The 12,656-nt window shown below is 37.8% G+C and overlaps 1 protein-coding gene across 1 annotated transcript in view; it reads right to left on the reverse strand.

The window, feature by feature from the left end:
- Positions 1-12,656, reverse strand: part of LOC106882236 (uncharacterized) — a 64,274-nt gene that overhangs the window by 42,226 nt on the left and 9,392 nt on the right. Inside the window, exons 2-4 of the mRNA XM_014932840.2 lie at positions 12,466-12,553; positions 9,974-10,062; positions 6,856-6,925 (exon numbers count right to left, since the gene is read on the reverse strand). Of these exons, the coding sequence (XP_014788326.1) occupies positions 6,856-6,925; positions 9,974-10,062; positions 12,466-12,553 (247 nt within the window). The remainder of the gene's footprint in view (positions 1-6,855; positions 6,926-9,973; positions 10,063-12,465; positions 12,554-12,656) is intronic.

Raw genomic sequence — 12,656 nt, forward strand, 5'->3', positions numbered from 1 at the left:
AATCACCGAACCTCGAGCTTAACTATGGTCTATCCGTAGCACTTACTCAGCATTACCTGAAACCTCTGGGTCTAATTGACACCACTACCGCTCATAACCCCTGTATATATATATATATATATGTATATATATATATATATATATACATATAAAACAAAGCCTAATGGTGAGAATTTAAAAAAACTTTAGGGGCAAATGGTTTTCACTATGAATTTCAATTTAATCGGAATCTACACGATCTGAAGTATATTTGTAGAAAAGAAATATTTTAATTTTCTCGAGGTTATGAAGAAGCAAATATTCATATATACGCAAAGATGTATATAAAACTAACTCTGTATGTATGTGCATGTGTGTATATTCGTATGCTTCTGTATGCGTTTATATATGTATATGTGTAAGTTTCAGAAGATGTTAGAATAATGGAATAAAAGTAAGTCATAATAAAAGATCTCCCAAAAACTACTGTTTCTGGCACAGATATTTACGCAATTTTGATTTTGAAGCATTTAAAAAATTATTTGGAAATTATAAAGAGAAACAAATGGTAGATTCGGACTGTCCGTATTTTAAAACCACGAATTTAAAAAAAGATTGTGAGTGTGTCAAATTCTTTCTCCAGAAGTTTATGGTTTCACAGGAATAAGCGTGGAAAACTGCATCAATATAACCAATTTTCGGATTTTTTTACTTCCTTTTAAAAAATGCAAATTTTGTGAATGAAACAAACTAGATCCTGAATAAGAAATGAATGTTTAATATGACAAATTTTCAGAATATTTTACGTCATTTTAAAAGAGAGCTGATTTTGTGACACAAACTAACTAGATCCAAGTATAGTAAATACCATCCACCACAATTTTCTACTCATATGAAGTACATATGTATTTCAACAATTTCTATCAAATACACTTTCTTTCTTGAGCATAAAATGTCCTCTTCCCGAGTGACTACTTATATGTCAGATTGTTGCACAAGTTCTAGCCGCTTTGATAAGGGAAATCGGAAAGCTTTGAAATGATTTCATTAGCATTTACTTGTACCAAAGAGAACCTTTTCGATAGACAACACGTTGATTTCATAAGTGTTGCGTAGTGTAAATAAATGCAATTACCAAACTTTCAATTTATTATTTGTTTTTTTTTTATTGCTTCTCAGTTTCTACATCTGTACTCCCGATTGCGTACAAGCGCATATGTAAAACGACGTCCTATATTTTTTAAATCAATATCTACTGATATCAAAATAAGTGATATATTTTAAAATAAAACATTTTCTAGGGGGTGGAGGGCATTTGTGACTCTAAGGGTCAAAAGCTGGCGTTTGGCCAAAATGGGTTGAGAATCTTTGCTTTAAATAAATTCTAAATTATACATTCCTATATAATTATATTCTTTTCTACTCTAAGCACAAGGTACGAAATTTTTGGGGAGGGGCCCAGTCGGTTAGATCGACCTAGTATGTAACTGGTACTTAATTTATCGACCCCGAAAGGATGAAAGGCAAAGTCGATTTTGGCGGAATTTGAACTCAGAACGTAAAGACAGACGAAATACCGTTAATCATTTCGCCCGGCGTGCTAACGTTTCTGCCAATTCGCCGCTTTCCTATATAATTATATTAACACAGATACCCATCACATGTACATACATACATACACATACATGCATACATACATGCATACATACATGCATACATACATACATACATACATACATACGTACGTACATGTGTGTGTGTGTGTGTGTGTGTGTGTGTGTGCGTGTGCACCAGACCAGATGACTACATCCATGGCCAAACCTTCGATCCTATTATTGTATGAAATCAGAAGAGGAAGTTATCGAGCGTAATATCCAACAGAGAGTATCAAAAACAGTAATAAAAGTGTCTAGACTCAAAATCCCGACCTCTGCTGTGGTTGAAAAGAGTCCTTGAAAACATAGAATATACTCTAAAGAAGACGCGCTATTCTAGTCGCCTTCAACTGTACCAATAAAAGGCTTTGTACTACGATCTTCTTACACCTAATCAACGCATTCAAATCTCTCAAAGCGCAAGCAACGCAAACTCGGTCACCATATGAAGTTTTAATAGAGACCAAATCTGTATCTCAAATACTTGAATTCCTCGGTGGCGAGAGAAAATATTTCAGCCATGATCAGTTTTGATTTACACCAAAGTCAATAAAACCGTAATTGTATTACTACTGACGTATTTGAAGCGGAGCTGTTGTTACACACACCTTAGATAACTTCTAGAAAGACTAGTCAACGAGGCGAGGGAAGCTCTATGTTGTTGCTTGATCTATCAGAAATAACAGCCAGTTTCTCTCAATTCACATCCTGCTGTCTTAAGAAAAAGGCGGACATATTGGCATTGTATACACAGGCATTGTATACACAAACACATACACGCGCACACACACACACACACACACACGCACGCATCCCCCCACAAACAGATACATACACACACACATTCATATCTGCAAGGATGGATCAAAAGAATATTAAAGAATATCATTCTACCTTTAATCGATCCACCCTGAAACTATCTTATTCTACTTCACCCAACTTCGAATCTATTGTAGTAGCCTCTAATAAGCAAAAGCTCATTCTTTACTATCAAAACTCACATAACTACAACACACACACAACTCCAGCACAGATACCCTTATATTAGACCACAACCACAACCCAACCCATCCTACTGACACTGCCCCGGGACACCACCACAATCTCTACCACCCTTACAAATAGTGCAATTAATAACAACAATAGTAATAATAGCAATGTTGGTAATGATAACGGTAATAATACTAATAATATAGAATTTTCTACCCCTTTCTATAACCTCTCCTCTGACGATACTACCTCCTCTATTACTGAGCACACTCCCCAAAATTCACCTAATTGTAATTGCCGTCTCCCCATTACAGATGGAACCATCTGCCCGTTACAAACCCATTGCAAAAGATATAATGTAATTTACAAATGCACTGTCCTTTATCTATTACACAACTCTACAGCCATATACATAGGATCAACCAAACATTTTAAGCAACGATATGCCGCTCACTTCCATTCTTTTAGATACGATAAACATAGTAAATCTACAACACTTGCTAACCAGATACATCATCTCAAAAATACAAATATACCCTATACTCTATCATGGTCAATACTGGACTCAGGACTTCCCTACCGAGGTCAACGCTCAACTCTCCAGCACTGCTAAATAAACATAATGAGGCACTAAGCACATGCATAGAACAAAGATGCAGTGTGTTTATCAGAAAATGGCTAGGTCTTCCAAAACTGCTGAATACAACTGCACTATGTGGAAAGCCCGTGATGAAACTACCGATAACATCAATCGTCGAAGACTATGAGGCAGGAAATAGGTGAGGACGCTAATGATGCTAAGGTGTATTCGAAAGATCAGAACATCCGAGAAAATCCTCCAGAGGTAGGAATAGGGAAGAAATGGAAAGCGGAAGAAGCAGTAAATAGTGCGATCAGAAAGCGACGGTGAGATATGTTCTGTCAAACTGCAGGCTAGCATTAGACAAATATACATGACGTCACAACCAAGTTCTCGGTGTCATAAGTGCACCACTCAAGGGGGAAATCGAGAGATAGAATAGGGGTGAGAACCTAAAAGTGAAAAAACGCTGAAGAATATACTTCAAGAAGGTAAAAGGATATAAGACTAGGCCTTCAAAAAAAGTATACGAGACAGATGAAATAGGGAAAGGATACTGGGAGCTGGCCGCGGATTTGGAAAGATTATTAATATGTCCACTCATAAAATCAACAAAAAGACCAGACTTAATCTTATGGAATACAGACCGGAAAATTGGAATTTTACTATAACTGGCAGTGCCGTGGGAAGAGAACATCTCTAATGCAGAGCAACGGAAAGAGAGGAGGTATGGAAAATTAATCGAAGAGTGCGGGGAACAGGGGTGGACTGTCGAGTATTACCACCTGGCAGTGGGGCTAGAGGCTTCATTGAAAGGAAAATAGTAATGTTATTTAAAAGAAGATTTGCATTTTTAAAGCACAGAACTGAGAAAAGTAATAAAGAAGATACAGGAGGCAGTCAACAGGGCCAGCTTCTATATATGGCTGAAACGAAAAGACACGAAATGGTTCGAAAGCCATACTATGCCGACTGAGAGATAGCGTCGCCAGGTGAGACTGGCTGGTATTTACACAGCGTTGCTGCTTGACGGCTGGGCCGAGGGAACCATCTCGTTCATTGCGCGCCTTTCCCCTCCTTTAGTCAGTAGACTGCGCCACGTGACAGTCAGTCGATGCGGGCTGTTGAAGCTCAGATTGTGACAGTTACCTGGCGCTAGTTGTCGGAGCCTACCGGCGAGTATATAAAGGGCAATTGGCAAGGTGGTCATTTGCCCGCTGACATTCGTTGACGTTGCATGGAAGACGATGCGATCAAAGAAAAACCATGCAGCCTATGGAGCTTTCCAAATGGCACACCTAAACAAATATTACTTCGATACTTTTTTGTCATTATGAAGCATATCTCACATAGCCCATTTCTCGAGAGGGGTGCCCATGCTTGATATAGATCCACAATATCCTATTTACTCGGCTTGTATTGGACGTATCATTGGCAAATTCCAGAGTGAGAGAGAGCGAGAGAGAGAGAGAGAGAGAGAGAGAGAGAGAGAGAGAGAGAGAGAGAGAGAGAGAGAGAGAGAGAGAGAGAGAGAGAGAGAGAGAGACGGGAGGGAGAGAACGAGAGAGGGAGAGAAGTCACTAGTGCTTCCTTTTGAATAAGGCAGAGACATGGAGGAGGAAAGCAACTGAGAACGAAGAGAAACTCCCTAGAAAATAGTAAAAATGAATTCATGTTACATAATTACAATATTAGGTATAGCTGCAGGCGGTTTCGTGAGATGTCCGCATGGATAACAATAAAAGCATGATTATACCCAAATGAATCCAAACGTTCCTTGATAGCATCAATGTTACTTGGCATATTAGAGGCAGCGGTATTGTCGGAAGGTACCGAAAACCATATAATTTCCAAATGACAGTGTCCTATAGCGTAAGCTAAGGAAAAATATGTGTTATGTTTATATAGGAGTAAGTACTATTCTTGTTTAGTCTCAGATCATCTCATAGTGCTTTCCTATCTAAAGTATTGGGTCATTCCATAAATAATGCGGTTTTTTCAATTGCATGAACTAGAAGTCGGAGGGGGAGGGATAAACTACTTGCATCAACTTGCTATAAAAATTGGTAGTAATTTTACCTTGTGCTTATTCTTAGTGCAAATTTTGAAGAGTGTTGTTCGATTTTAACAGTTATTTTTTCAAAGCTATAATGGAAGTGACAAAGGAGCATATTCGGCATATTTTGCTTTATGAGCTCAATAAAGGCAACAACGCAACGGAAAGCGTGAGGAATATTAATGCATATGTGGGGATCGGACAATAAGCGTAAGTCAGTGTCAACGGTGGTTCCAGAAATTAGGCCTCGCCCTAGAAGATCTGTAGAGCTCGACGAGGACGTCTTGCAAACTCTGGTGGAACAAAATTCCATCGTAACTGTTGAGGAACTAGTAGAGAAGGTTGGATTTGCTCATTCAGTCATTCATCGACACCTGCAAATTGAGTCAACGGGTTCCTCACAAACTTTCCGTGTCTAATCGCGCGCAGAGAGTGAATGTCTGCTCTTCTTTGCTGTCACGTCTCACGAATGAAACTTCTTTTTAGACCGAATAGTGTCTGGTGACAAGAAATGGTTTCACTATAAAAATGTCAAGCGCTGAAGACAGTAATTAGGGAAAGGAGAAACACTGGCATCCCAGGCTAAAGAAGTTGGTGTTATCTGTTTGGTGAGAAAAAAAAAAACGTTTAGTCTACTTTGAACTTTTAAACTCAAACCAAACGATAACAAAGGAGATCTGCTGCGAGCAGCTTGAGCGGATTAAGTCAGTGCTAGAAGAAAAGCGACTATCTTTAGTTTCAAGAGTATTCTTCCATCAGGATAATGCTCGGCCACATACAGTGAAGATGACATTCCAAAGGTTAGAGCAGCTTTAATGGGAAACGATGCCCTACCCACCATATTCATCAGACATTGCCCCATCTGATTATCATTCATTCTGCAGTCTTTAAATACATTTGGACGGAAAAAGATATGAATTCTGTAGACGAGGTCAGAACAGTACTGGAAGAGTATGTTTCGTCACAGACAAGTGAATTTTGGAAGAGAGGCCTTGCAAGTCTACCAGATAGATGGAAGAGCATTGTTGAAAATGAGGGAGAGTATGTTTTAGATTAAAAAAGAACTTTGTTTATCTTAATTCTGAAAAATAAAAGATGCATAAAAAAGCGCGTTATTTATGGGATGACCCAATAGTTTTGTCTATGTGTTCTGAATACTTTCGTTTATGTATCGCTAACTATTTGAGACTGATGATATCTGACTTATGTATCAATATTATTTTTTTTATCGTATTCATATCTTCCATCTGACTATTTGAATTCACACACATTAAATACATCCAGTAGGGGTTACGTATCACTAGATACTCGATTTTCACATTCAGATAAAAGCGTATAAGAGAATTCTCATCGCATAGGTGCAACATTTTTAGTTCATTCTTACAATGTATTTCTACTAATTCTTTTCGTGTTTTATAGAACAATTGTGATATAATTGTGATAACAAATCACGTAGGCTGAACTATTGTTAATGGTTTTGACTGTGATCTCTTCGTTACGTTATTTTGAGAGCAGCTAGTTCAATATCATCTTAACTTACATGAAATACATGACATGGAAATGCATGACAATTCGGATATTGTATCTAATCTTACCTGCATGAATTTAACTTTGAACTTCTACAAATCTGAATGTTACTTGTTTTACAATCTTTGGCTTCCTCCTCTATAAAGATAACAAAAAATAAAAGCAATGTCATAATTTGAAAGTATAGCCGTTACGTTCGTAATTATATAAATGCGCACGTTTCGATTCGAAAACTGATGAAAGGGATCTTATTTCATCAGAACTATGTTCCAGCACACAAGTCTTTACTCTCAATGGCTGCTATGCGTGACTGACTTTGAACTGGTTGATCACCTTCCCTATTCTCTTGATTTGTCCTCATCTAACTATCATCTATTACCCAGCATGAACAAACACTTGACTAGGAACCAGTGTTGCAGAGCTGATAACGTCATATCTGCTGATCAACAGGACGAAACTTCTTCACTAATGGGTTCCAAACACTGCAACACCAATGAAAGAAGTGCGTGAACCAAAAGAGGGACTATGTAGAAAAATAAGCCTCATTTGGTCACATTCCATGAGAGTATCTTGATCAGCCTATAGACGTTTCAACTACCCTCGTACACACACACACACACACACACACACACACACACACACACACACATATATATGTATATATATTTTACCTTTTACTTGTGTCAGTCATTAGATTGCAACCATGCTGAAACACAGCCCTGAAGAAATTTAGTAGAAAGAATTGACTTCAATACTTACTTTCCTAAGCTTAGTACTTATTCTATCAGACACTTTTGCTGAACTGCTAAGTTACGGGGACATAAATACACCAATATCGGTTGTCAAGTGTTGGTGGTAGGGGACAAACACCCACACACATGTATATATAAATAAATATGTATATACGACGGGATTCTTCCAGTTTCCATATAGAAAATCCACTCAAAAGGCTTTGGTCGGCGAAGAAAGCTTCTTACCAGATAGCAATACCTATATACGAGAGGATGCTGAAAGGTTCCTGGCTTTAAGAGTATTGCGAAAGGCCTGTTTGGAAACCCAACTTTCTGAGTTCTTCTACAGGACTTGAAAGAACTGAAGGCCCGCTGTAGTTAGTGTGCTTATCTGAGAGAGAACTACATTGAATAAAATCATAGTTTACTGATCCTCTTGCATTTTCTTTTCACCCAAAGCCAGGAACTTTTCAGCACATCCTCGTACATATAATTTTCAAAAATTCTCCTGAGTCACGGCTGAAGGAAATATCTCCGTCGAAAATTTATTATAAAAGCCCATCAACTGTTCTACTTTACCTGTGTAAAATGTGGGCATGGGGGTATGATATCTATGTATATTTCCTATTTAGTATTGGGGAAGTTTCATTTATAAGGACGTACTCCCGTATTTGTCTTAGGGTTGGGTCTTTTGGGTGCTTGGATAAGATGCGGATGTCAAGTTGACCCAAGTTGCCTCCATGCTGGTCTTTGGCATGTTGGTAGAGTATGGAGGACTGTTTTTTGCTGTTGTTTTGCGAGAAGCCTCTGATACTTATCAGTAGAGTTAGTGTGACGGTCGACTTCACTACAATAGTGAACATCCGGGATCTATTATTTGTGGCAGTCTTGTGTGTGGGTGTGCGTGGCTTAGTTTTGTTTGTAACCAGGCCAACTGCTACATTATTTTGTATACCACACTTAGACATTTTGCTGCTCACGCTCCATCTACAAACAGTTTTTTGATGGTTTTTCTGTACTGTATGTGTGCATTAGGATGTGGATTCCTCTGGGGATGGTTTCATTCTATCTAGAGTAGAGAGTGATTTTGCCATAAGATACGTTTGGCTTGAGTTTTGGCTGCTTAAAGCGGTAGTTATTCACTATGCCAGCAGACACCTTTTATGTAGAATTTACAGTTGATACGTGCTTCATGTACCGTTTTCTTGTTTATTTTACATTTCCTTTTTGTTTTAAGTTTAAATTCGGTTTCATCACTCTTTCTTTTCCTTCGCTACTTTGGGAGGTGGCGCTGGGGCTGCTTCTCTTGGGAGCTTTTGTTTTCTTTTCTTTCTGCTTTTACATCTCTTTAAATATGAATATTCTCGTTCATGGTTGCACTATTGTTGTCGCCCTCCTTATTGAGCTTTCCACATGTGGCTGCCACACTGGTATTTTTCTCTGTATCAGGCGTTTCACTTGGAGGCTCACCACTTTTAAAAATGGTATCTAGTTTGTTCAAGTGTGACCTAATAAGTGCATATGAGCGGATGAATTCACCACACTATTTGCGTCAAGGATCTGATAAACCCATTGCTTTTCAGTACTGCTGCAATAAGCTAGTTGGGTGAATCATTTTCGGCTATGGTCCAAGTTCTAAGGAACAAATCTTCTTCAGTAGTCGTCCAGTTTCTCGATGTCTTTGCTGCGCTATTTATCTTCTTCCTTGTGGTGGTTGTGTCACTGCATGTATGATTTGTTCGTAGTTGCAGAGTGAGAGAGAGGGGGAGGAAGAGAGAGAGCGAAGAAATGATGAGGATATGAGTGGAGAGTGAGCAGGGAGTAACTTGAAACAGAGGCGGAAGCAAGTAAAAGGGGAGAGAAGAGGGTCAAAAAGGAGATGAAATGGATATGTCAGGACAAAGAGAGTAAGTGGATGAAAGACAGAGCAGGCTGAGACAGAGAGAAGATCAAGTGGCGGGGGAGAAGGGACCGAGAGAAGAGAGGATGAAAATAGTGAGAGGAGAGCAACAAGAGGGGGAGAGAAAGAGAGAGGAGATTAAATGGGGGAGAGTTAAGACTCAGTAAGTATATGAAGGGTTATAAAGGGGTAAAGTGCGACTAAGGTTGGGAGGAGAGTGCATAAAGAAAAGAAAGTGAATAAATTGAGAGAGAAATGAAGAGAGCGTTACTCGAAATATAGAGCAATCCTAGTTGAGTAAAGATGGAAGGACACATATATACATATATGTGTATAGAGACAGGGAGAACAATTAAATGTTCATTGCTTTATATATTAATTGATAGTTGATCTCAGCATGATCAAGTCTCAGTTTTAGAGTCAGTACTTTCCCGCTAATTCGAGTTTGGAAGTTATGCAATAGCTTCTAATTTGGAGCAAGATATGATATCCCATCTCACTTCATAGTTGAGAATCGAATACTAGATATTTGAATTATATGAATTATATACTCACTGCATTTCAGGCGATTAAGTTCCTGATTTCCACGACTTTTTATCTGTCCATTGAGTATTTCAGTACAGAAGTGAATATTCTGAGCACGTCTGTAAAAGATTATTAATAACAATTAATATCAGATACCATTATTTCATTATAACAGGCACACAGAAACAGCAACCGAATATCCCACAAACCACACCCCACATTCTTAAAAAAATTAGACTTTCAATAATTTATATTATGTCTGGAATACAAACATTTGGAACACTTTTTATCATAGATCTGCTTAACCAATGTTGACATATGACTAAACAACAACGAATTCCACCTTTCAATTTGGTCTCGTGTCAGTGGTTCATAACTGTTTGCGTATTGTCTGGATGAAATCAGTGTATCTCAATGGTAACTAATTTTTTTATTTCTCGTCATTGAAAGAATCTCATAGACTCATTTCTCAAACTTCACAGTCCTCTTCTAAGATTCTTCAGTATCAATTTTTCTTCGTTGAAATGCATCTAGGAAATGTAGTGAGTGAATGTTTACCTACGAGTTTGTTTATTCTAACAGTTTGCTCATCACATGGTCCTGAGGGTCTTTATATTGCAGTATCCCATTTACGGATAAAAACCATAATCAATAGATACCGTTGTCAAACCTGAGATGTATTCACGTATTCATATAGTTATTGAATATTTTAAAAAGCTAGCTAATGCTGTGGTGGTTCGCTGCAAACTTATTCTGAAGGAACAAACTATTTCTATTTGTTCCTCAATTTTGTGAGGCTTCGTAGTACGTTCGTAGCACTAGTGGTAACAACCGACTCTGACATCTAAATTCACAGTAGGACAAGCTTATAAATAGCAACTATTATCTTTATTGAAAAATGAAGAGGACTGTATAATTTCTTTTCTTCTTCCTTGTTTCTCAGGGCAGGTGTATATATACTGATAAAAAGGCAAAAATACAAGGGAATTTAAAAACCATTCGCTTACACTTAAAAACTAGATTAATTCCATGGATCTGATTTTCTCTCCCGATCTTCCTTGAAAAACGTGTGGCCATCGCCTAGTTCACAAGGTTTAATCATCTATACTAATCTTGCCCTACCAGTTTTATAGTTACGAGGTCTGATTTCTTGAAAAGACTTGTTCTGTTGCCTCTGTCAAATGAAGTATGCATGTTCTATGCATAACAAATGAGTGCTTCCTTTGTTTTTCCTTCCGTTTAATCTTGTCCACAAAAACTAGGCTAACTACTTGCCTTGATCAGCTGGCTATTTGTTATTTTTGTGATTTCTGCTGCTGTAGTTTGTTGTTTGGCCTCAGGCCTAGCCTCATCAATACTTTTTAGATAATAATTCGAATTGGTTGCTAGTCAAGCAGTTAAGTGACCACGTAATGGCTTCTCCATTGACTCGTTAGTTTGAAGAACAGCTAACGTTTCGAACGTTTTTGACAGTCCTTTGTGCTACTAATGAGCATTAACAATTCTAAAGAAACTTTCACATTAGTCACCAGAATACACCTAACTTCGTTTCTGCTATGGGGTACAGCGAAGAGAGACTGCACAACCACACGCAGCGGTATGCAGGTCCAAAACTATGACTTCCAGTTTTGATATCACCTGTCGTCATGCTCTTTTTCTATCATAATGGATCTTTATCGGGGTGGCGGGAGAGGAGTACTCAGAATTTTGTCCGTTAAGAATAACACTCGATAACTCCTACTCTCGTGGTCATAAAGGCTAGACTCAACAATATTTTTGAACTCGTTATTTCTTTTACCTCAATAGAAGTTGATGTCCATTTTGTTACTTTCATCAAACCAGCATGACGAAATAGTTTTGGCATTCAGATATGAGCAGTTTCTTATTTTCAGTTGTTTTACATCTGTTGGATTGCCTCTTTTGGACAGCCTATTGAAATGGTTTAGTAGATTGTGTTAACTGATGCACGCTATGTTTTCTCGGTAGCATAGATGAGAGATGGTGGAGACCAAATGTGTATGACTTCCTGTCAAATACGTATTCTCAACCCATCAGAGATTCTATACCTTCTAGAGTCCACATGATTATCAGTAAATAGCATATATATCTTCAGTGTAAGTTGTAAAATATCAAAATATAAGGGAAAATATCCGGAGTGTGGTGCTTAAGATAACTTGATAGATCGTTTGTTTTTCTTCGGGTTGTTACCTCAACTAATAGTATTAAATGTTGCATCCTGACATTAATTCAGTCAACCCAAAGTTTCTTGAATTGGGATCTCAGTATCAAGTTGACCACGATTTCTATACATCGCGCTTGGATTCATTCATTGTTTAGTCACAAAACAAGTATACACCAATCTATGTGGGTGCGCATGTGTGTTTATTTTGTGTTTCTGCACGGTTTTTTGTACTTTATTTTTTAGCTTCCTGCGTATTTTTGTATGATTCTGTATTTTCTGTGTTTTCATTAGATTTTGTTTTTATTTTTCATTGTTTATGTTTATATTTGCTTATACTTACTGGCAATCTGTCTTGGCATAATCGTCTAGACTGTTTCGGCAGTCTCTGAAGTTTTCTTGATTCAAAAGTATGTTAACGCCACCTACAACTAACAACAATATGTAACCAATGAATATACTGAATATAAAAACTTGTGACATTTATGCATGTATCCATATACACACGCATATATATATATATATATATATATA

The sequence above is a fragment of the Octopus bimaculoides genome, chromosome 6, assembly GCF_001194135.2.
Source record: "Octopus bimaculoides isolate UCB-OBI-ISO-001 chromosome 6, ASM119413v2, whole genome shotgun sequence".
Classification (NCBI taxonomy): domain Eukaryota; kingdom Metazoa; phylum Mollusca; class Cephalopoda; order Octopoda; family Octopodidae; genus Octopus; species Octopus bimaculoides.